This window comes from Felis catus, chromosome B4 (genome assembly GCF_018350175.1).
Source record: "Felis catus isolate Fca126 chromosome B4, F.catus_Fca126_mat1.0, whole genome shotgun sequence".
In the NCBI taxonomy this organism is placed as follows: Eukaryota; Metazoa; Chordata; class Mammalia; order Carnivora; family Felidae; genus Felis; species Felis catus.
In genome coordinates, this window is record NC_058374.1 from 61,645,233 (window position 1) to 61,671,912 (window position 26,680).

Sequence of the window (26,680 nt, forward strand, 5' to 3'; positions counted from 1 at the left end):
TCCACTTATATGAAATATCTAGAATAAGTAAATTCAGAGACAGAAAGTAGATTAGAGGTTACCAGGGCTGGGGTGAGGGGAAATTTCCCTCCAGCAACCCTCAGTTTGTTCTCTGTATTTAAGAGTCTCTTATGGTTTGCCTCCCTCTGTGTTTTTATCCTATTTTTCTATCCCTTCCCCTACGTTCATCTGTTTTGTTTCTTAAATTCCATCTATGAGCGAAGTCATGTATTTGTCTTTCTCTGACTTTCTTCGCTTAGCATAGTACACTCCAGTTCCATCTATGTTGTTGCAGATGGCAACATTTCATTCTTTTTGATTGCCAAGTAATATTGCATTGCATGTGCGTGCGTGTGTGTGTGTGTGTGTGTGTGTGTGTGTATCAATCACACTTTCTTTATCCATTTATCACTTGATAGACATTTGGCTCAAATTTTCTATAGAAGTTCATAATTTGGGGTGCCTAGATGGCTCAGTCGGTTGAGCATCTGACTCTTGATTTCAGCTCAGGACACGATCCCAGGGTCATGGGATCGAACCCCATGTCAGGCTTTGTACTGAGTGTGGAGCCTGCTTAAGGTTCTCTCTCTTCTTCTACCCCTCTTCCCTGCTTGTACTCTCTCTATATAAAATAAAATTTAAAAAATCGTTCATAACTCTAATAAGTAAAAATTATGAATGCTGACAATAGGTGTGATGCTATATAAAACATTTGATATATTTGATCAATCATCAGAACAACCCTATAAAGTGGATGCTAATCCTCGTTTTTCAGAAGATCAGTACTGAATTTCAGGTTTAAAAAATGTGTCAAAGACCACGTTACTAGAGTAGAACTAGCAAGGAGAGCTAGTATTTGAATCTGTTTTTTTGTGTCCTGTGATCCATAGTTGGTGCTATTATCCATTATGTTCAGAGTATAGTTGAATGGTCATGGTCAGATTTTACAGAGAGGACCTATTCTAGAGGGCAAGTCTAGAAACAGGAAAGACAGCAGTCATGTTGAGAACAAAAATGCATTGCAATCTTAATTTATATTGAAAAAAGAAAGATTTTGAAAAGTTTCAAAATAGATGTTTAAAACTACTGCTTGTAGTCTTGGATAGCCTTTTCCCCAGATTCAAGTATTCTATGACAGGAATGGCCTTTATTCCTGATTATAAGGTCTACTATTTAGTAATATCCACTGAAATGAAATTGGCATGGATTACAAAGTTAACACTATAATTCAGTGAAAGGTATTTTCAAAATTATTATTGAAAAAGGGTATGGATGTTCCTTCTTAGGCCTTTACTTTTAAGTAGCAACCAATATTTTCTTCTTTATGCAAAAAAATTTTTCTTTTCATAAATGAACTGTATTATCTTATGCGCTGCTTGACAGGAAGTCTAGTTAACATTTTTGAGTACCAGATGTATTACCTACATTACTTCATTTAATTCTCTGACTGTGAGGTTGGCATTATTAGCCTGACTTACAATAGCCTTTCTTACATAATAAAGGAAATAAAACAGAAGCTTAGAAAACTTTAAGTTGTACCTTCCTTAAGTGAAGAACTAGTGACTGACTCCAGATCTGTCTGATTCCAGCGCCCATGTTTGAGGCAAACATGATAACCACTACACTATGGAAACAAGATTGCAGTGTCCATATTAGTTCTAATGAGATATATTGCCTCCCAGGGAGATGCCCCCAAAATATAAATGGAACTGAAGAAAACTTTTTTTTCGTCTTACAGAAATATATAATGCAGTCTTTATAATTGGCTACTAATAAATTAATCTATTCTTTCAGAAAAGTCTTTCCCTGAAAGTGTATGTGTCTTTTAAAAAGAGAAAAATGTGCTCGCTGATAAAGGCATTGATTCCTGAGCAAAGTTTTTGGCTCATTGTGTATATTTCTTGGCATTCCAGTGGAAGAGTCTCACATACCTAAATATCCTACAGTCTTGCTTAAAAAAAAAATTATTCCTCAAGGATGAGTGTTTTCCTCTTCCCTTCTAGTTTCTATGGTCTTGCCATCTCTGTTACCTTCCCTTAAGGGGCCAGATGTGGGGGGAGGGGGAACCATGACCAAAACATAACTATAATTCTGCATTTTTTTCTTATAAATTATAAGGCTAGGTGATTAGTATGAATGTATGACTGAAACCTAGAAAGTCAAAGAAACAGTCCATAGAGATGGAACAGAAAGAGCCCTTAGTTGTATGTTGGTTCTAGAGAATCTAGTGTAAAGTCTGTGATTTTGTATTCAGCCCTTAATGGGTCCCAGTCTCAGTTTTAACTGTTAATTAGTCCTATGAATGTAAGCAATTTATATTACCACTTTGAAACTCAGTTCGAAAATCTGTGAAATGTAAGTGGTAAGACATTTCTGGGTTGTTGTGAGGATTCCCACTAATACTTTAAAGTTCTTAACACAGTGCTTGACACATAATGTTCAGTCAAAAGATAAGATGTGATTAAGTGTTTTTTTAAAAGTGGTCCTAGGGGCGCCTGGGTGGCGCAGTCGGTTAAGCGTCCGACTTCAGCCAGGTCACAATCTCGCGGTCCGTGAGTTCGAGCCCCGCGTCGGGCTCTGGGCTGATGGCTCAGAGCCTGGAGCCTATTTCCGATTCTATGTCTCCCTCTCTCTCTGCCCCTCCCCTGTTCATGCTCTGTCTCTCTCTGTCCCAAAAATAAATAAACGTTGAAAAAAAAATTTAAAAATAATAAAAAATAAAAGTGGTCCTAAATCTAGATAAGTATGGTAAATTAAATATACTCATCTCTTCTACCTTTCTGTATGTCTCTCCCCTCAAAAAATCACTAAAATGACACTAAAGGGGCCCCAAACAAACAAATAAAACACAATAAAGAAACTAGCAAAGGTAAGAGGTAGGCAGTATCATGGACTTAGCAGAGGCTAAAACATTGTAAGCTTAGTCCATTAAGGTGAAGTTCATATGAGGCAGGCTGCTCTTTCCTGCAAATCCCAAGAGTGCCTCAGGAAATAAGGGCACCAGGTGCAAAGCTGAAGGAATGGTTGAAAGTCACCCTGCGGCCTATCATTCTTAATTCAGATAATTACTGTACACCCTAGCAAGACAAAGGAGTGATCATACATGATACTCTGACCACATAAAGAGGAGTAAGGCAGGGACTAAAAACTGGGAGATTAAATCAAAATCCATTTTACAATGAGCTTTTCACCCCCATCCCCTTTGCTCATATCACTCCTAGAATGCTGCATATTTATTTGCCTTACAGCACCAGTGAGAAGATTGGGGAATTTTTTTTTTTTCGAGGCCAAAAGAGCAGCCCAAGAGAATGTGTATAGACATGACATTTGGGAATTGCCACCACAACCAGGAAAAAGCCAGCTTTTTTGTACCTACTGTGAAACTTGCCCACATACACAGAATTTCTTACCAGCTTTTTTGTGTCTGAAATTTTAGTATGCATGAACTGAAAAAGATTACCAAACATTGGAGAAATGTCTTAAATGAGAAAATTACCAACTCAAACAAACAGAAAAGGAACTCTAGAGCAGAGCCCTTGCCCCTACCCTCCTCGCTCCAAAAAGTTATAATCAGTACATTCAAAAAGAAGAGAACAGAAAAGAGGCAACTAAAATTCCCATTTTTCAAAAAGGAAGTATGATGAGATAGGCAGCAATGGTTGGCCCATAGCAGATACCAAATACTGCTGATGTCTCTGTTCCAACAGTGGAATAGTTACTTGGTTAGTTGCTCATCCAGTCCATGATTCTGTTTTCAAAGAGAATCTGCCTTATCCTTTGCCCTACTATTGTTTTTCTGGAATACAGTGTGAGGGCATGCCTCAAAATATAAACCATGCTCAATTATCAACCAGCCAGTACCATTCCTAGGAATATTTCATAAGGCCAAAATTGTACAAGTTCCCAAAGATGCATCTTTATATTGTTCTCGATTAGCTTCATTTTACAAATTAACTGTGTTTAATTTTAGGGTTTAAACATGTCATTTAGCATTTTTCTGAATCATCTCCCTAATATTAATTAGTATTTATTCAATAAACTATCTTATTTAATATTATTCTGAAAAGAACAAAATCAGAAGCATAGATTGGTCAAATGCAAGTGAGGCCTTATCTGACACATAACTTGTAATAACTTTTACAACTTGTAGCTTTTAATTTTAGGTAACATCTAGGTACTACTGAGGCCACTTTTAGCTAGTAGGTAATTATTACTGTTGATAATGAGTACACAGATAAGATTATTGCTGAAGTGATTCATTAGAGACCTGGCAATTTACTTAGCTTCTCTGAAGTCTCTGATCACTCATCTGAAACAAGAAAGAATATTGCCTGACTTAGTTTGTTATGGATTTAATGTGATACAGCCACATACAAAGCCCCTTTAACAACGCCTGACATCTTAAAAAAGCTCCAAAAATGTTAACTACTGTTGCCTATATTTATAAGTCAGTAACTTAATTATATTTTCTCAAGTATAATTTCTCAATTATATTTTCTCAATTATATTTTCTCAGTAATTATATTTTATGTAGGATGCTTCTTTGCAATGGTAATTTAGGGTTTATTCTTATAGAAGAAAGCTCAAAAATAGTCTTCCATTATAGTGTACTATCAGAATTAAGAAATAGAGTTTAGGAATGAATTTTCTAAACAGTGCATTGTCATTTTAGCTAATGTACTAGTTCTTAGACCACTAGAGAAACTTGGCCTACTTACAATTAATTACTTAATGATTTCCATTAGTCTGACTTATTAACATAACAATTCTTTTTAAGAAGAAATAATTTTCAAAGTTATTATTAGCTCTGAAAAGTTTATTTTGTAGTTTAATCCTAATAGTTTTTATTGGTTCTATTTTGTTATGTTTACCCCTACCCCCAAAGCCTAAATTCAATATTTTTTGGTCTCATATGAAAATTGTATCATTTTTAAGTCTAATTATTTAAGTCTAACTAATAATCATTTTATCATTTTTAAGTCTAATTGTTTACCTGGTATAAGATTTTTTAACTTTTTTCTTGTGTGTGTATTTTAAATAGGATTAGATTTTTTTTTCTGATTCAGTGACATTTTGTGTGCATCTAGACTTTACACAGAATACAGAATTAAAGTCTCAGTTATGACGTAGCATGTGATAAGTCTACTGATTTGTTAGCTGCTTTTCACAAATTCATATGGTACCAATAATTTCTCATAGGCATGCCATGATTAATATCACAATTTGGATTTGTTTTTAATGAAAAAACACATCTTGTGATTTTTCTTATTTTCTTGAAAATAAAGGTAAAAAGTAACATTATAATTAAAAATAAGAATAATAGATTATCTTCCCAGGCATAACTATTTTGGTGACTTCGTCTCCAAGTAAACTGCCTCCTTAAAAAATACTTTACATCAGGCAACTTCGAAAGACATTATAAAATATTGGGTGTTCAAGTAAGTTCATATTTTAAGGAGGTTTCAAAATCAGAGAAATCAGAAAAAGTATTCTTATTTGCCTGTAGTAACTGAATGAGAAATCTGTGTGAGTAGGGATATGTATTTTTCTTTGGGGTTGTGTTTCCTCATAAAAGTACTGTTCCAGAACAAGTATCTGGCTTCTCTATATTGAAGATATTGAGGATACAAAGATTGAATTTTCTTAGAAAACTTCAAACTCTGAGTGCCTACTCCATGATAACTGGCTGGTGGTTGTGTATGCTTTTTCAATAGCACATTGGAATAAAAGTAAATGGATTCTGTATATTGTTACATTAGCTACCACATAAATTCCTTTGACTGTTTTTATTGATTTATTTCCTGAATCTATGGTAAAATCTTGAAGTACAATAATTTTTCAATTTCTTTTAGTGCTTTACTAGAAACACAAATAATATGATAGTTGTTCATCAAACAAATATCAGTTCTTATCTGATTGCTTCTTTTGCTGCAAACTAATAATTTTAGTGAGTAATTTTTCTAAATTTAATTTTGATGAAAGATATTTAATACTTTTCTGATTTATTTTCCAATTTGGAGTAGTTGTGCCTAAGTTAGATCTCATATCATGTACTTTGTTGAGTTTGGAGCCACAAAAAGATCTCTTGGCCGATTGAAGAAAGGTGAATTCAGTGGGTTTTTTTTGGCTTGTATGCCTTCATTTTAGCAATCTTCCCATTGTTTCCTCTAGTGACTACTTCAGTAGAACGAGACAAATGGATTCCACAAGCTGTACTCCTTGTTGATAGATTATTGGTCTCCGAACCATAATCATAATCCATTTATCTTTCCTTATAGCATCAGAGGCTCCTTGAAATGCTAGATACAGAGAAGGAACTGTTAAAAGAAAAGATAAAGGAAGCTTTGATTCAACAGTCTCAAGAACAGAAGGTAATACTTTAAGTTTGCTCAGAGTGTAGAAAGAACGTATTCTATTACCTCAAATAATTACCTCAAATAATACATTCACTGTCTACCCAACTGTCTTATCGTTTACAGGTAATATTTGAAAAATGTTTGGAGGAAGAAAGGCAAAGAAATAAAGAGGCTTTATTATCTGCTGCAAAGGTATTTCTATCTGTAATAATGGTTTTATTTGTAAGTAAGTGGAATTTAAAAACTGAATTCATAGTATAGTATAGTCAATCTACTTTTTTGCATAAAACCTCATTACAGAAAAATCAAAGAGTTTTTTTCTTTCTTGTTTTTCCTGTTAAAGTTAGGATATTGCTGTTCCTATTATTGTTAAATTTAGGAATAGAATGACATTGAAATATTGTAGATTATTAACTGTTAAAAAAGAATATATGTTGGGATACTAATAAACTCTTGGTATTTAATAGGTATCCTCACAAATAACGTATGAGCATGTGTGTATATATATATGTGTGTGTATATGTGTGTATGTATGTATTTATAAAGATTTATGTTTTTGGGGCAGCTCAGTTGGTTAAGTGTCTAACTTCAGCTCGGGTTATGATCTCCCGGTCCGTGAGATCGAGCCCCACATCGGTTCTGTGCTTACAGCTCAGAGCCTGGAGCCTGCTTTAGATTCTGTGTCTCCCTCTCTCTCTGCCCCTCCCCCACTTTCTCTCTCTGTCTCTCTCTCTCTCTCTCTCTCTCTCTCTCAAAAATAAATAAACATTAAAAAATATTTAAAAAGATATATGATTTTTAAAGTCAACTTTGAAATACCTCTTCTAAATAGTATGTCCGTGATATTAAATATACATATGCCAGCAAGTACATATAACAAGTACACTAACTTTTGAGATCTGGATTTAAATTTAAATTTAGTAAAGCAAATATCTGAAAAGTTTAATATTTGCAAATCTCTGTGCCAGGGGTGGAACATGAAGGATGACGATGATTTTGTCTTAAAATATTTACAGTCACGTAAGAAAAATATTACTTATTACCAATAAGGCAAGGTGGAATGCATTAAATTACTATGAGTATATAGACAGTATTTCCATGTCATAGGAGTTTTTTAACAATAAACTACTTTTAAAATTAGCTTGAAGGATGACTAATATTCTGAATTGTGAGTCTGAATTTTATTCTACAGGTAAGGATGGAAACATTGAAATTTTGAGTGTAGGTATGATATAATGCTAACTTATGTTAATTTGGGGGAAATTAGAGGCAACAAAGGCTAGAGGCAAGGAAAGAATAGAGTGTGTCCAAAGTCTATGTAAAAGATAGTGAGTGGCAGAAATAGAGTAGTAGTAATAGTTTAAAGGAAAGAAATAGACAAATTCTAGAAATAGGAGATGGAATCAGGATATATGTTTGCTGTGGATAATACAGAAGGAGGCCATGTTGGGAACTCCTAGAGTAGTGATTCAGAAACAACATGGAAAGTGGTACTATTTCTTTGGTATAGTTTGAGATGCCTGTGATATATTCAAATAAGGTAAGTAGGCAACTAAATCGACCTCACAGCTCAGAGGAGAAAGGAGACCTGAAGATGCTAATATAGTTTATTTCTTTTTTTCAGCAAACAGATGGTAATGGTAACCACAGAAATTGTTGTTATGTATAATCACCTCACAGGAGAGTATAGAGTAACAAGAGATGCAAGGTCTGAGCACTGAAAGCCCAAAATTTAAAACCCAGAGAAAGAAGGAAGTTATAAAGAACTGAATAGAGTCAGCCATATAAGTAGAAATAAGAGCAGCATGCTGTTATGCAAACCAAGAAAAGGAAAACAGAAATAGTCAAGTATGTAAAATGTCACTTCGACATCAAGATAAGTAAGGATTAAAAAAAGAAAAAATTGTTATTTGGATTTAACAAAATGGAGAGCATTGGTGAGCACCGTAAGAGAGTAGTTTCAGAGAAGAATCGTAGAGTAAAACAGGAGTTCAGAAAATGGTAACTCAGCTTTGAAAACTTGTGTCAAATTTGGCTAACTGGAAGAAAGAGAAGAGTGTTAACTGTGGACATCAGAGGTGGAAGGACCATGGACATTACTGCATCCCAAAGTATGATGGTTTTCTAGAGAGAAATTCCTATGTTTGAGTTGCAACTAAAGTTGGTAACTTTTATGGAACACCATTTTAGTGAATAATAAGGGTTATGCAGACTTTAGTATTTGGCAGACATTTTCTCCAACGTAAATAGAGTGAGCCCAGCATCTCCAAAAAACTAACAGTTTTGGAAAATTTGTATCTGTTTTCAGATAGTTAAAGACTTTTATTATGAAATTGATGGTGACATTAACAAATTTGACCTTTTTTGTTATGATATAATGAAGTGTGTAAACATCTAGAGGAGATGCATAATTTATTGAGTTAATATTTTCCAAATAAAAATGTTGAAAAAAATCACACATAGATAAAGGACTCATTCAAAGTGCAAGAAAAGATTGTAATATAGTAAGTAGCAGAATACAAAGATTTCATTGCCATTATGTGATTTTCCTTATCGCAACTACCCTTTAAGAGCTGTCCCTTCATAAGTTTCAGTATGGAATCATCAATATTTACAAAGATATAAACTAGCTACTAAATACTCCTCCCTTTTCTACTACATGTCTGTGTGAGACTGAGTTTTCTTTACATACTTCAACCAAAAACCATTTTACAAATTTAAAACAGAAGGCCGGTATGAGACCTAAATTTCTTCTATTAAGTCAGGCATTAAGGAGGTTCACAGATATTCTTTTCACTTCTAAATTTTGGAAAATATAGTTATTTTTCATAAAAGATTATTAATATACAGAACATCTAATGTTAATATAGAGTGAATTAGTATTTTTATTCTGTCTTGGTTTGAATTTCTGATATGGTAATCCTAATATGTATAGCCAGCATAAACAAAAGCTCTTTTAATTACTCAGTAACTTTTAAGAGTGTAAAGAGATCCTAAGACCAAATAGCTTGAAAACTGTTACTTACTAAGGTAAAGCTTAGTTTCTTTGAAGTTTACATATGCCTTGGAAATAATGTATGTATATTTGTACAAAAACAAATATTTGATTCTGCACCAGGTATTAAGTGCATAAAAACAGCAGTGTCAGAACTAAACCCTATAGAATTCGAGTTTGTACCTTTTAAAGGTTAACCCAAATCTTTCTTATTCAAGGACTTATGCAGTCACTCATTCAAATATTTTCATTAGAGTCATTATTTGTTTTGAAGCTTGAGAAAGAAGCAATGAAGGATGCAGTTTTAAAAGCCATAGAAGAAGAAAGAAAAAATCTGGAAAAAGCCCATGCTGAAGAAAGGGAGTTATGGAAGACTGAACATGCAAAAGATCAAGAGGAAGTATCTCAGGCAATTCAGAAAGCAATACAAGAACAGAGAAAAATAAGTCAGGTTAGTAAAATTAACTCTTTGTAACTGTCTTTTTCCTTGTTTTGCTCAAAATGAAGTTTCCTTGTTACTTATCTTAAAATCACCTTAGTGAACATATCAGTTTAATTATTTTGTCTATAATATTAATATTTTATACTGATAATTTGTAGTATATCAGTATACTTCTGCTTTCAGATATTGAAAATTCAGTAACTTGGGGCGCCTGGGTGGCTCAGTCGGTTGAGCGTCCTACTTCAGCTCGGGTCATCATCTCACAGTTTGTGAGTTCGAGCCCCACGTCGGGCTCTGTGCTGACAGCTCGGAGCCCGGGACCTGTTTCAGATTCTGTGTCTCCCTCTCTCTCTGACCCTCCCCCGTTCACGCTCTGTCTCTCTCTGTCTCAAAAATAAATAAACGTTAAAAAAAATTTTTAAAAAGAGAAAATTCAGTAATTTATAATTTTATCTTTTGACTATTTTTTAAAAAGTCAGGATCCAAATTTGTGTCTAGTTATTGCAACTATGTTAAACCTCTGGTTTATTTATTTTTTTCCTTTTTCACATACACACATACAAAGACAATCAATATAAACTATTATATATGAGTAGAAAACAGTTTGATTCCATTAATTATACCCAATATGTGTATCTATATATCTGTAGTTGATACTGATAATTAATAGGACCTCACAGATAATCCCCATGGTTTCATAAAAGGTATCACATATCAAGTATGGCCTGCATACAAAATAAACTTTTGTTTACTTATCTGAATGATTAAAAACTACATTGTTTTCATTTCCCATAACTGAATTTGCATGGCTGTATTTTCCATGTATGTAGTCTTTTTGTTATGTAGGCAATTAGATACTTGAGTAAATCTTTCCTTAAATAAGTATATAAAGCAAAAGATAACATTTATAGAAGTCTTTGTTTTCCATGATCAAAGCATTGTATATACTACCACTGTTTATTCAACCATACATTATGAATGTAGCTAAAACGACTTGTACCAAACAACCTGGAAGCTTTTCTTATGATTAATTAGCCAATCTAAACTCAGTGCTCTTAACATCCAGGGTAAATGTTATACACTTTTTTAAAAATGTCACTTAAATTTATACTCAAGAGCACATAGTTACTCATTTGTTATAAAAATTAAACAGATCTTTAGGTAGTATTTATGGTAAGATAACAGTTGTGTGGTGACAGATCTCATTCGTTTATTTCCTGGCCTTTTCATTTTGAGTAACGATTACTTTCTAATTCTTTTTGTAATCTGTTGCTAGTATCATCAAATGTATATTGAGCACATAATGTATGTAAGATGTTTAATTGTCAGTTCGGTTGGTTGGAATTCTGTACTAGTAAGGTCACGATCTTTGGTTAAGTTCTGATTCGAGAGAGTTTACTTAAGACTTTTTGTGACCACAGACCACTCCTCTAACCTCACATAGATGTGGGCTATTAGTCACCGTGAAATTGGGCAAGAGGGCATGAATAAATCAGCACATGGTCATCACTCAAACAGAAAAGTATATATCGTAAAGGGCATATTTCTCTGCTGGTTTGTCAGGGGCATTCTTGTCTCTAGAAAACACTACAGTGTATAATATACTTTAAGAATTGTTTGCCACAGTTTCAGAGTACTGTGAAGATAATCCAAGCATGTCATGAATAAATGCATTGTATTTATTTTCTTTCCAACGTTTGCATATTTTCCATGCATGTGAGAGAGAGAGTATGTGGGTGTGGTGTGTGTGTATGTGTTTAACTGCCTTGTGGTTAAGAGAATTGAACAGAGAACATATATAGAAGAAAGAACAATGTTTCCAGTTAACTCTCAAATTTTCAAATGTGAGGTGGTCATGTCAAATGTATTCAGCTGCCTTCATTTTCATGTAGTTGTAGTAAAGAACTACCACCAAACACCTGTCATTCCCTTACCTCCTTAGAGCTTCATAGTCCTAGTCTAGAAAATTGACAAATTACGTTTCTTGGGAGCCATATGAAACTCATTTATCTTTTGTTTATTTAGGCCGGTAGGGTAAGCAAACAAATTCACATGGTCAAATCTACTTTTCGGTGTTTCACATTAATAACTGAAGTGACTGCCTGCTATGTTCTAGGGACTGTACTTATTTCTGGTGACAGAGTAGTAAGAAGGAGAACAACAACTTCCCTGCCTTCTTATGAAGAAGACCGATAGGAAAGTATTAAAGATATAATGTGAGGTAGTGATCAGTGTCATGTATTAAAATAATGCTGTGTAAGGGGCTGGAGAGTCAGGGAACCAATATGTAGACGGGATAGTCAGGTAAAGCCTATGTTAGGAGTTAGCATTTGAGCTGAGGCCTGCGTTGAAGTGAGGAGTTTACTTTGTGAATAGTTGGGGATAGAATGTTTCAAGCAGAGGAGTAGCAAGTGCAAAGGCCTTGAAGCAAAAAGATGTGTGGTGTAATTAAAACTGTACAGTACTGTTATGGATATAGAACAGACCAATGGAATAGGATGGAATACAGATACACAGATTTTTCTGTAATTTATAAATCTCTTAATCTGAGTTGCATGGAAGGGGCCCATACAGTCTGTGAATCTAATGAAATTATGCAAAACTGTGTGTATGTGCAGATTTTTCTGCAGAAATGGTCCATAGTTTTTATTAGATTCTCAAAAATATCTTACTAATGAACCCAGAAAAAAAAATGAAAATAATTGCAACTGGCTGCCCATTTTGTTCTGCATTTTGTGTACTAAAATGAATTTCAGGTAGATTAAATGTTTGCACTTGTAAACTGAATGTACTAAAAGGAAATTGGGGGACACCTGGGTGGCTCAGTTGGTTAATTGTCTGACTCTTGATCTCAGCTCAGGTCATGATCTCAGTTTGTGATATCAAGTCCCTGATATCAAGGCTCTGCACGGAGCCTCCTGGGGATTCTCTTTCTCCCTCTCTCTCTGCCCCTCCCCTGCACACACACACACACACACACACACACACAAAATAAATAAATAAGAAATTGGGTAAATATTAATATTCTTTGAAATGGAGAGGCTAAGCACTTCAGGAATGATAAAGAACTCTGCAAATTAACTTCTCCATAAAGACAATGACAACACTGGCAAAAATTGTCAAAATCAACTTTTTCAGAACTCTGGATATTAACCAAAGGTTTCAACAAGCCAAGGAATATTTATTCAGCAAAAATAGTTAAATCTCACCAAGAACAGCAAGTTTGTAGATTTTTAACTTGCTTTATCCCCATCCCCTTCTCCCTGGTTACAAGGTAGTTTTAAAAAGTAGTAGTCTTTTGCACCTGAGTGGCTCCATTGTTGAGCAGACATCTGACACTTGGTTTCAGCTCAGGTCATGATCTCACGGTTCATGGGTTAGAGCCCTATGTTGTGCTCTGCACAGATGGTGTGGAGCCTGCTTGGGAATCTCTCTCCATCTCTCTCTGCCCCTCCCCTGTGCACTCTCAAAAATAAATAAGTAAACATTAAAAAAAACACACACAAAAAAAGTAGTAGTCTCACAATCATGGTAGCTATGAAAATCAGCAATGTAGAAGCCACTGGAGTGGGCAGACTAAATTTGGAGCTCCACAAGAAAACCTGTCTCCAGGGAATTACTACTAGTTGACCTATCTGGCAGCTTCCCAGAAATTTCCCATTTGCTTAGAGCTTGCTTAGTGGGAAAAGCCCTATCCTCAGAATGTTTGTGAGAAACAGTGAGTGGCAGATGTATAACCTCTGCCTAAGAAAGAAATACCACTGGATCAAACAAAAGCCTGGCCAAAAAACCTAAAAGGGAAATTTGGGAAATACGATTATTATAGGTGGTTTTGAAAAGCTCTGATTTTTAAAAATACTCCTGGAAGGGGTGCCTGGGTGGCTCAGTCAGTTAAGTGTCCGATTTAAACTCAGGTCACGATCTCCTGGTCCGTGAGTTCGAGCCCTGCGTCAGGCTCTGGGCTGATGGCTCAGAGCCTGGAGCCTGCTTCAGATTCTGTGTCTCCCTCTCTCTCTGACCCTCCCCCGTTCATGCTCTGTCTCTCTGTGTCTCAAAAATAAATAAACGTTAAAAATAAAATAAAATAGGGGCGTCTGGGTGGCTCAGTCGGTTAAGCGTCTGACTTTGGCTCAGGTCATGATCTCGCAATTCATGAGTTCAAGCCCCACGTTGGGTTCTGTGCTGACAGCTCAGAGCCTGGAGCCTGTTTCAGATTTTGTGTCTCCCTCCCTCTCTCTCTCTCTGACCCTCCCCCGTTCATGCTCTGTCTCTGCCTCAATAAATAAATAAACGTTAAAAAATTTTTTAAAAATAATAAAATAAAATAAAATAAAATAAAATAAAATAAAATAAAATAAAATAAAATAAAATACTCCTGGATTTCTTGAAGGTCACATACATGCACAAGGTTGTGCACATGCCCAGGAAAGACCCGAAAAGACCCTACCTAATCTCTCACCACTAGCTGATTTTGCTTCTATTCAAGCAGAAAGTGAAGGCTAAGGCAGGGTTGTAAACTGGCAGTGTTGAAGGTGTTCCCCAACATGCAAACTCCCTTGGCAAATGATGGATCACTTAACTAGTTCAAGGTATTTAGGGAATTCACTGTCTAATTATTTGCTGACCACTGAGGTAACCCAGCAGACACTTCAGTGGCTATACATAACAAGGAATACAGACTTGGCAGAATTAGTCCAGAGAAGTTCTTAGACAAATAACAGCAATTCCTGTTTGGAGGCCCCAGGGTGGCTGTGCTTAGAGACTACTTAAATCATGTGTTGAAGAAGAAAAGGCCCTAACCTCTTATCTTGTAGTTTATAATTCTCTTACAGCATGAATCATATTCAAATACCTACTTATCTTACTAACTGTCCCACTGAACTGAGAGCTTCATAAGTGTCTCAGTCATATTGATGCACTTAGGAGGCCCTAGCCTAATGTGTAGCTCATAGAATGTGTTCCAGAAAACCAATCATTGCCATTAAATAGCAGTCTCCAAAATATACAATTAACTCAGGAAGATGACTTACAAGACTTAATTGTATTCATCCAAAATTCTCAAGTGAATGTATAGACATCATTTCGTTAATTAGCCATATTAATTCCATGGAGAAGCAAATTGAAAAAAGCAATGAAGTATTGCAGATTGGTTTGTAAAAAAATTCCTCCAAGTTAATTAATTATCCTAAATTACCTAAGTTGTAGGACCAGAAATGTATTTATAAATAGACTTTACCCTTAGGCTACCAGTGATAGGAATGTGGAATTCTGCCTCTTGAACTTGTTCATAGCCTTAAAATCACAAGATTTTAACTGTGAGTTTCAGATTTATACTTAATGTCCTTGTTACGACTTCTAGGAAAATACCTGGAATATTAGACATTACAAAAGTTGACAGAATGTTATTGTTTCTTTTAGCGATAAAGAAAGCAGTAAGGATGCTTGGGTGGCTCAGTTGGTTAAGTGTTTGACTCTTGATGTCGACTCAGGTCATGATCTCATGGCAGTGAGATGGAGCTGGCGTTCCCCACACCCCCTCCCTCCACTCTGGGTGTGGAGCCTGCTTAAGTTTCCCCCCACCTCTCTTCCTCCCTCTCATCCTTCCTGTGTCCCTCCCCCACTTTTGCGCTCCCTCTCTAAAGAAAAAACAACAACAAAAAACAATAATAATTCTCTATGGTTAAGCTTCACTTACCTGGCTTTATTCTATACAAATATTTTAGGCTACTAGCTAAAAATTTATTTTTATGGAAGTTTTTTTTCATCTTTGGCTTCAGGAAACAGTAACATAATAGTAGTAGTGGTAGCAGTGGTACTGGATGGAGACAGCAATAATTCTACCACCGTTGGCTACCACTGAGTGCTAAGTACCAGGCAGTTTTCTAATTGTTTCTCATATTTGATCTCATTTAATACTCACAACCACCTTACTAGGCAGAAACTGTTGTCCCCAGTTTTACAGATGCAGAAATGAAAGCTTACGACGATTATGTAACTTGCTCAAGGCCATGATAACTCCTTAGAAGAGATAACAGACCATATTCACAATCAGGCAGTGTCACTCAAGAGGCCTTGCAACTCACCCCTAAGCTTTCCTCTTCTTCCCAATGTTCTCATCTTAGAATAAAGCACAATCTCATTGATTAGTTAACGTATAGATAATTAAAATAGCAAAAACTTAAAGGGACTATTTTCATTAGTTTATTCACTAATATTTATTGTTGATCCTCTTAGACGTTTTGGGCGTGTAGCATCAAACAAGATAGACAGGGCCCCTAGGTACTCATGGAACTTACATTCAAGTTGAAAAAGACTTACAATGAATAAGGTACTTCCACATAGTGGTATGGACTATGGAAAGGGTTATGTGTTTGACTGAGAGGGCGGTAGAGGTCTTGTTTAGATAAGGAAATTAGAAAGAAGCCAGACTCAAAAAATTTACATGTTACAATTCTAAATAGAATATATGAAATTTTGAAGAAGGCAAAACTGATTTGAGAGAAAAGAAATCAGTAATTGAGGGGGAGGGGCACTTTTTGAAAGTGATAGAATTATTTTAATCATAATTGTGATTACATTTGATAAAACTTACCAAATTATGTATTGTATAGTGATAAATCTTACTGTATGTAAATAATATTTTAATAAAGCTGTTTTTTTAAACAAGTAACTATCAGAATAAATTATTGGATATATGGCAGTTTGAGATGGTGAGGAGAGTTCAGTTTCATCAGGATAAATAATCCAATTTGTGCATATTAAATTTGAGGTGCCTCTTCATAAGTTTAGAGGAAATGTTGGCTAGACAGTTAGAAATGTGTGTCTGGAGTTTAGGTGCATTGTCAGGGCTAGAGATCAAAATTTGAGAATAATAACCATATAAATGGTACCAAAGTCCAATACATAAGAACAAAAATTTTCTGGAGGGCGGGACCCTGCATGACGTTTTTGTACGCAATGTGGCAGTCTTCTTCTTACAAAAAATACGGCCACTTCAGATTAACTGTGTAGTGGTAGAAATAGTCTCACACTTTTGATGGTTGTATTTCAGGAGATATTGTGAAGGTGTTAAAGTTACTGGTGCTTTCTGTATCACAGTTACCCAGATCCAGTGGCCAAAGCTTCATCTACATTTTGTAGGAAGCTCAGGGTTACAAGTATTAACAAGCAGCTCCTGCCATCTTCTGCCCAACTCCTGTCTGATTTCAGAGGTCAACACTCACTCTGTCCTCTCGTTCTTTGGCAGCTACATGATCCCTGTAGCCTGGAGAACTACCAACTGCTTGAGTACTGACTGAAGGGATGACATTAAAAAAGCCAGGAAGCTGTTTTTTGTTGTTGTTTGTTTGTTTGTTTGTTTGTTTTAATTCTAATATGCAGGTCACTTCATAGCATTCAGATGTTTTTTTTAATTAAAAGAATTCTGGAAATAAACCAGAGAATTAACAGGAATTAGCATGTTTGGCCACTAAGTCACACTAGAAATAAGGAAGGAATGGGGTGTGGCAAAGTGGAAAACAAGTAACTAAAATTACTCTGAAAAGCCTAAGGAAGACAAACAGCTTTTACTTTGTAATTTACCTCTAGATTTTCTCTGTGTTAACACTGACATTAACTGAAGAGATAAATGATAAACTATAAGAGAAAACACAATTTCTAAGGACTGTGGCACATATTTCTCTGACTCTGAGAGATGACTTTGGCCTTCATCACAAATTAAGACTGATCCTTAGAGTTGATTGTAGACTGTGTGTTTTTTTCTGAAATATTCAGAGGAAAGTTTATGACTCTGGCATTTTTGGTTAAATTCATTCTGTATCCTTTGAAAATCGCTTTTAACGAAAGGAAAGTACATTTGTTATTGACACCGAAATGGACAAAAAGAAAGGAGTCATTAATTTTGCTGTTCTAGCAAAGTCCTGTAAAAGGACTCCAGAGCATACAGACACTTAAGCTATGTCTGACGTTGGAAGCTCTTCATAATAGTTTATAACCACAGCCACTGTAATTTGGGGTTATGTTTTCCCCCAAAGCCACAGACATTACAATCAGTGGTTAAATTTTCTTTAAGAAATTTACCATTGCCACCTGACCCTTCTTTTAAAAAAGGAAATAGCATTTCTATTTTAGCTTAGCAGGCCAGATAATTTCACAACACTGAAATAATTTTTCTGTCTTGATTTATTTAGTTTTGATTCATTAGTTTTTTGGGGGTTTTTTTGTTCTTTTGTTTTGTTTTTTGGGTTTTTTTGTTTTTTTGTTTTTGTATTTACAAAACTGTGATAGCTGTCTGGTTATTTAAAGGTAAGATCTTGGGGCACCTGGATGGCTCAGTCCGTTAAGTGTCTGACTTCGGCTCAGGTCATGATCTCACAGCTTGTGACTTTGAGCCCCACGTCAGACTCTGTGCTGACAGCTCAGAGCCTGGAGCCTGCTTCGGATACTGTCTCTCTCTCTCTCTCTCTCTCTCTCTCTCTCTCTCTGCCCCTCCCCCCACTCATGTTCTGTCTCTCTCTCCTTCAAAAATAAATAAACATTAGAAAATTTTAATTAAAGGTAAAATCTTAATTACACTTATGTCAGAATCATTGCATTTAGGGACAAGTGAACAAACAGTTCACCAAGTTACCTTCTCATCTCTCAACACCTTTCCCTCCTGCTCTATTTCCTGTATCATTCATTGAGATAACCATCTACCAAGTTGCCCTGTCCAGAGAACTGGAGATTTTCCTGATCTCTCCCTCTTTCCTCCCCATTTTAATACCTTTCAATCATTAAAACCTTTCCATTTTACCTAATAATAATCCTTTAGCACATACACTTCCAGACCTCCTGCTGCCACTGACTTAATTGCAGTTCTCAGTGTTTACCTTGACCTCCTACATTGATTTCTTTGCTTCCAGTTTTGTCCCCTTCCAATTAGGAATAAAAAATCAATGAACTTTTAAATTCTTCAGTGACTCACCGTAGCCTTTAGGATAATATTCAAGCTACTTAGGATGAACTATAAATCTTTCAGTGACCTGGCCCCTACCAGTTCATCTTCACCATTCTGCTGCACATTTCATGCTTTTAGTACCAAATTGCTGGTACACATACTATGCTATTTGGTGGTGTTGGGCCTTTAGTCATACTGTGCCTTCACCCTAGGATACCATTGCTTTCCTACCTTGCAGAAGCCAGTCTTATTTAATAACTTAGCTTTTTTTAACCTGAAAAACTTCCTTTTACACTTCCTAGATAGAGTAAATCAAGTGATTTTTCTCTCTTTGGCATTCACTATATAAGTATACCACTGTCTAGGTATATTCTATTTAGAGGATCTATTTCTATGTCTTCTCCACTAGATTTAAGCACCTGAAAAGTAGGAGCTGAGTCTTGAAAACTGCAATAGATTATAAGATGGTACACGACCAACACTATTTTAAAGAGACTTATTAATCTTTAAAAAGTGGACTTGATCTCCATCAACACAATTTGGCTCTTTGACAGTTTTGGTCACTTTTAAATGGGACTTTTCACCAAAAGTAGGGTCACCAAAAATAGTGCTGGGTGTTATGATCCCTTTAAAAAATGTATTAATCAGATTATCTGTTGGGTGCCAAACTGAGATGATGATTCTTCTTGTTGCTATTCAAAGAAATACTCAGTAATCAGGAAGAAAAAAGAGTACTTTGAAAAGCTAGTATAGATTTGCTGTACGGTGATGAGTGGGTGCAGGAGTTCAAATAGAATTTTTAGGTGAAATAGTACACTTTCTTTCACTGGTCTGATGGAAGCATCACACTCATTTCCATATGTCATGTTTTAAGATTGTTCCAAATCAGAAGGAGATCAGCTTATTTATTGGTATCTCTTCAGCATCTATTCCTCTCCTCCCAAAGTGTTACTTTTTATTTCTTAGCTGTATTGTTTAGGTGAGATTTAACCTACTTTTTAATTTAGACATAAGCCCTTATTTACTTAGGCTAATGATTATAGCCTACGTCCTCCATTTTGTAACTGGCTACATTTTGGAACTTGTATCCTCAGGTATATAAACACTGTCCTTCATAGTAGGAAAATGGGAAAATCCTTGGAACTGTTAGTAACCATCCTGGGACCATATGTGTAGAACTTTTGTGAAAATGGATCCTACACCAGAGGCAGAGCTAAGAAGTGGAGATGCATCCTTGATCACATTGTTTCAACACTAAAGGAAGCCTACCCTTAGTTCTTTCATGTTCTTTTGTGTGAGATTACAAATTCTTTTTTAAGTTAGTTTGTGCTGAATTTTCTGTTACCTGTGATCAAAAGAATAATTGCCAAAATAAATATGCTAAGAAGTAGGTGGGGTTAGATTTGAGTCCTACCTTGTGCTCATATAACCTTGAATGGGGCTCCATTTCCAGTTCTGTCAAGTGGCATTAATAATACCTGCTTTACAGAATTGTTCAAAGGCCCTTGGAAATGTTTTAAAATAAAAACTGAGATAGATTTGTCAAACAACTTTAGAGGCTATAAAATGTCATGCAAATATTAGGTGGTATTGTGGTCAAACCAGTAACGGAGCAGGAAACCTCGTCACATACTATAGAAGGAATTGGAATATTTAGTTCAGAGAAGAGAAGAATAAAGATATGCTAACATTCTTCACCTGTTTGAAGGACTGACATAAAATGAGTTTTCTTCCAATTTAACTGAAGGGGAGGGACAATTAGAAAAAGTAGGTAAAAAAAAATTCATACAGTACAGTGTAAAGCTATCAAATCACAAGTTACCTAGCAAAAAAGGGTATCATTTTTATCCAGGATTGTGAAGAATGGATTGATTGGATGGAAGATTGAAGAATGTATGCATTGAGAATATAATTTCTACTGTCCTTTTTTGGTCTAAGGATCTCAGTTCCTATTCTGGTGTCATCATAGGCACATGGCAATTTCCAACTCCACAGATTTATACCTAGTTACTAACATTCCAAAAATCTGCCATTCTTATAGTCATTGAAATGCCCTTTTTAGAAATAATTTGCCCTAAAGCCCCCTTTAAAGTATTTACATTGCCATTTAAAAAAATTTTTTTTTCCAACGTTTATTTATTTTAGGGACAGAGAGAAACAGAGCATGAACGGGGGAGGGCAGAGAGAGAGGGAGACACAGAATCGGAAACAGGCTCCAGGCTCTGAGCCATCAGCCCAGAGCCCGACATGGGGCTCGAACTCCCGGACCGCGAGATCGTGACCTGGCTGAAGTCGGACGCTTAACCGACTGCGCCACCCAGGCGCCCCTACATTGCCATTTTTTAAACATATAACTTAAGTAGCTTAAGTTAATACCTATATATACCTGGGTTTACCTGACTCTCAGAGTGGTTCTGAGGATGAAATGAAAATACACATAACTATTTTGTTAACTTTAAACACCAAATATCATTGCTTTTGTAATTTTATTTTAATACTTTTTATATTATATTTTACTTAACTCTGCTGTGTCTTTCACACAGATCTCTGTTAAGTTCCAGAATCTTTAATTTTACATATCATTAATGAGTTTTAATAAGCCAGCTGAAATTCATTAACTTAGCATAGCGTAGTGTCTGGAGCATAGTGTGTGTGTTGTTACAGAGATGGCTGCTGCTGTTTTTGATGTATTATTATTATCATCATTATTATTAGAGCCATCTTAATCACTTTTGTAGTTTTAACACCTACCTGAGTGCTATGAATGATAAACAGTGAGCGAATGGATGTTTATTGTAATTACCTAAGGCTGTAGTTTGCAGACTACATCAAGATGCCCTGGGATGCTGCAGGATATTCTAAAAATTAGAGGGCAACACACAGATACTTGGGATCTTTTGGAAACCAGGTAACCCACTAGGGTGGCAATACTAATTTGTCTTACGTTACGTTACGTTCTAGTACATCATATCTTAGGGAAGTTGGGTTTGGTAGTTGCTGTGTTCAGAAGTAAGTACCATGCAGATATCCACGTGGAACAAATGAGAGTTTTATTATCTGATCTTATGCCAAGATTTAAGGAGCTAAGCAATTCCAGCTATGTACAAAATTCTCATGAAAAAGTAGTTTAGGTAAGGATAAAATTGAAGTATTTTTATTTCAATTTTTGTGTATCTTTTCAAATGGCTGCTATGTTATGACCTAACTAGTTAGTAAATGAAACAATGAGGTATTTCTTTTGGCCTAGAGGGCATTGTGAAAAAAAATTATTGAGGAAGCAAGGGAGCTGTGAACTGAGAAAAGTTTGGGAAGCTTTAACTTAGGGTGTACCCACCATACAAGTGCTCTGGGAAACACAAATATAAGATACAGTCCCTACCCTTAAGTCGATTTTCTTTGAATTGGAGAAACAAATTCACTCATTCATTGAATATCAATTATCCATCTATACCCTGTACCAGATACTATATTAGAATTCTAGTACTGAAGAGTATGAACTGTAATAAATATAATCCCTGATTTCAAAGGGATCTCAAGTTGATAAGATAGACAAGTAAAATAGTTGTTACAATTCCGAATTATGGAGTGCTTTGAGATATAAAATATAGGGTGCTCTTTGAGCACATACAAGGAGTGCTGAGTTCAATCACACTGTGAGAAGATGTGGAAGGTCTAGAGCATTTCAGGGAAGGCTCTTACAGATGATGATGCTCAGACTGAATTGTGCAGAAGGAGTACATTTGATCATCAGAAAAGAAGGCTAAGGGGAAATCGCTTCAACCAAAGAGCATGGCATGACCAGGGAACTGCATATTGAATCCTTGCTCTACGCATGACAAAATGATAGTTTTTGCAAAGATTGCAAACATGAATGAGACTTTGCCATTGTCTTGAAGGACCTTACAATGAAGTAGGAAATGTGTCACATCCATGAATTGCTCTAATGTGAGGAAGAAGGAGATAGGACAAAAGCACATGTGGCTGAGGCATTTGTTACAAATTACCATTGTAGTTATCTCTAATGGGCAAAAGCATGAGAAAACTTTCTGCAGCATACAGGTGTTCTTTTTCTTGATCTGGGTAGTGGGCAAATGGGTGTATTTGTATGTAAAAATCCATTGAGCCAAACAGTTAAGATTTGTTACGATTTCGAGCCAAACAGTTAAGTTTTTGCTATATATAAATTTCTTTAAAGCTAAGCACAAAGGAAAAACAATGTAGTCATTAGTAAAATAGTTATTTACTTAAAAATTTGTGTATTTCAAAGGAAAATTATAGTCGTAAATATGTATGTTAGAAAATAGAAAAGACTGGACAAGAATGGGCTAACACCCAATTTATGAAGACAAAAAGAAAGAATAGAATAATCCAAAGAAAATAGAAAGAAATAATACAGTTTATGACAGAAATTCACAGCATGCATCAGTAAGTTTAAAATACTGTCATTTCTTAAGAGGCATAAAATTCACAAATCTTTGATCAGATTGATGAAGAGGGATGTTATAAATAAACATCATCAGAGGAATGAATAAAGTGACCTAACACAGATGCAATACAAATTTTAAAGATGACATAAGCAATATAAATGACTTAATATCAATCCATTGTAAAGCTTTGATGAGATGAAAACTTACCAAGATAAATATAAATCCCAGAACTGACACAAGAAGAATTAGAAATGCGGAATAGTTCTCTGGCTATAGAAGAAACTATAGTTTTAAAATATGCATATATCTCTAAAAATAAATGTGGATATACTCCTTTCTAGTATATGGAACTTAATTTACTTCCCCTTGAGTGTTGGCTGGACTTAGTTGTTCATTTCTAATGAATAGATTATAGAAAGGGGAAAAATGTTAACTTTAGACTGGAGAAACCTGGCAGATACCATGTTAACCAAATGATCAAGGTTAACATTGCCAGTATAAATTATGTTTAAGACCATATTCCCCTGATATGATATAAGGAGAAGCATGCTTCATCTCTATAGTATTCTTCCCCCAAATCGTAACCCCAGTCTATTCATGAGAAAAAGATAAATCCAGATTTCTTCAAAATACTTGAAAGCTGCACTTCAAAAGTATCAATGTCCTAATAAGGAAAGACTGAGAAACTGTCAGATATTAGAGAAAGCTAATGAAATATGGTCTCTGAATGCAACGTTTTACCCTGCATTAATCCAAGAGAGAAAAATATTAGCGGAAAACTTGGTGAAATACAAATAAAATCTTCATTCTATTTACTGTTATTATTTGATGTTAATTTGTTAGCTTGATAAATTTACCTTAATTATGTAAGATGTTAATATTAGGAGATACTGGATAAAAGGCACATGAGAACTCTTGTACTATCTTCGCAAGTGTCTGTAAATCCAAAATTAATTCAAAATAAAAGTTTAATATATTTTTCCTAACACATACGTAGTTAAAAAGAACAGAAAGAATACTCATTTTTATCCCTTCTAAAACTCCATTGTAATTTTACTCCCTTCTAAAACCCCATTGAAATAAAACTCTATTAAAATGGAGAACTAAACTGGAAATAAGAAGACCAATATATATTTTAGAAACTCCTAAGGGCTTTCTTGTTAGTGATGCCAGAAACTTCTGGAAGTGAGAATGAACGTGAGGATTCAAAACGAAGGAAAGTTTGAAAGTCTATTTAATAATTAGGCCCCCACTCATTTTTCCCCAAGTCTGGAAGAAAACTGGGGTTAATTCTCTGGAAAAAAAATAAAAATAAAAGGTAGGGTCTCTGGGACAGAGATCACCAAAGCAGTGTTAACATTGGGTTGGGAGGAGAGCAAGGTGAAAAGTTTCATGCTGCTTATGGAGAACCTTAGCCATTTTTCTATCCCAGCTCTAAGAATGCTGACAACCAGACAGGAAATTGGAAGATTCTTTTCTGAGGAATTTAGACAGCCCAAGATAAAAGACCTAAATATATTGGTATCAGAAATTGCCCCAAGGAAACAACCCAGCCAGATTACTCTGCTATTAAGATCACAGTCCATAAACCACAACTGCAAGCACAGAGATGTTACTCAGCATTTTAGTGCTCTACTCTTTAAATATGAGCATAAAGTCAAGTTTGAACAGAAAACTTCCCATGAAAAACAAGGAATAAAACAGATTCTGTAAAGGTGTAGAAAGTTAAAAAAAAAAAAAAAGAAAAGAAACTATCATTAAGCTTCTTAAAGGTAGGAGAAGATCTTACATCTACGAAACAGGAAGAACATGCTGTTTGTTAAGTCAAATAAAAAGATAGAAATGTAAAATTTAGTAGAAAGTTAAAAAAAGAAAAAGTCAGAAGATGAAGTTGTAGAAGTCTTCTGGAGACAAAGGTGTAAAAATACAAAGAAACTGAAAATAAGAGTGGAAAGAGTAGAAAATTAGCCAGTCAGTTTAGGAGGTTCATTAACTGAGTTAGAGGATTCTTGGGAAAACAAACAAACAAAAAACAAAACAAAACAATAAAAAAAAAACAGAAAATAGAATGCAAGAAATAACATTTATTGTTATTATTAAAGTATATCTCCCAAATTGAAAGACTTGAGTTTCTAGATTGTAAGACCTAAGTTTCTAGATAAACCTATACCTAGCTTTGTTATGAAATTTTTAAGAAATAAATAAGGATGAAGAACATGTGTGAAATTTCTTCTAGAAGGAAAAGTTTATGCAATTGAGGAGACATCAGAATGTAATCAGACTTCTCAAAAACCTTTAAAACTGCAGAAATTTCCAAGCTAGAAATCCACACTTAACCAAACTATAAATTAAGTGTTAGGGTAGAATAAAGTCATTTTTCCAAGGAAATAAAAGTTTTACTTCCCTTGTGCCTTTTCTCAAGAATCTCTTGGAGGAGGTGCTCTGTCAAACAAAGAAGAATTCAGTGGTATCCAGAAAGCTGGAGTTATAGTTCAAGAGAGATGCAGTGAATTTCCAGAAATGTACCTGAGGGAGATCCAGAATAGACAGCTATGTAACAGACCTAGAGAACAGCCAATCCAGTTTGGAGATATGTCCACGAGATATGTCTCCAAGAAGATAAACATAATAGAATGCTTGGAATCTTTGAATATACTGAAAAGAAGGTATTTAGACAACTAGATAAGAATTTGGGAATCAATTCATAATGCTTATTTGCTCAGGCCAATGGTAACATTGTATCATTTCTGACCCCATGTCTTCAGAGACCTTAACCTGTTTTCACTTTCTTTGGCACTCTGTCCGAATGCTGTGTAAAAAACCCTGAGCTAGTCTGCTGGAGAGTGGGAGACACTGGAAGGAGAAACAGGCCTTCCTACCTAAGGCTACTCAGGAATAGCATCCTTATCAGCCCCAGCAGTTGATTTCACATAGGTGGAGGACTCCAGCCAAGGCTAAAAGAACTGCCCAGCTGAGCCCAGCCCAAATGGCCAACTTGCAGAATCATGACCTAAATCAGGGATTGGCAAGCTTTTTCTGTAAGGGGTCATGTAGTAGTAATTTTAGCCTTTAGGGGCCAATATTATTATGATAGTAATCAAGACTATTACGTAGGTCCTTACATAACAAGAGAAAAAAATCTTCATAAATTTTATTGATGAAATTGAAAATAATGAAAATATTTTTTAACATAAATTTAGTGGCAATAAAATTATCTTTGGGGAGATTAGCATTTTGCTTATTTGTGGTTCAAAATTAGGTATCCCCATCATGTAAAATGATTGCAAAACTCATTTATTAATGTTGAAATGTAATGAGGTTCTACATATTTCATGTTTAAAAATGTCTAGCACAGATCAGTACTATCAAATGTTGATATCAGTCAGTGAGCATATGATTTTAATTGAACATGTCATTACAGCACAGATTAATTACTTCCAGTTGAAAGTTTCTCAGCTGTGCAGTAAATGCAGATATTTTATTTGCATTTGCATCAATGCCTGAAAACACTGGTAGACCTGT

At 35.2% G+C, this 26,680-nt stretch overlaps 1 protein-coding gene across 37 annotated transcripts in view; it reads left to right on the forward strand.

The window, feature by feature from the left end:
* Window positions 1–26,680, forward strand: part of CCDC91 (coiled-coil domain containing 91) — a 389,726-nt gene that overhangs the window by 255,758 nt on the left and 107,288 nt on the right. For 36 of the 37 annotated variants that reach the window (XM_045061603.1, XM_045061601.1, XM_045061604.1 and 33 more), the window contains 3 exons: window positions 6,279–6,371; window positions 6,480–6,548; window positions 9,626–9,802. In XM_045061603.1, coding sequence (XP_044917538.1) covers window positions 6,279–6,371; window positions 6,480–6,548; window positions 9,626–9,802 — 339 coding nt within the window. Of the gene's footprint in view, window positions 1–6,278; window positions 6,372–6,479; window positions 6,549–9,625; window positions 9,803–9,976; window positions 10,010–26,680 lie in introns of those variants that run through there. The other variant, XM_045061599.1, reaches the window with a different exon arrangement.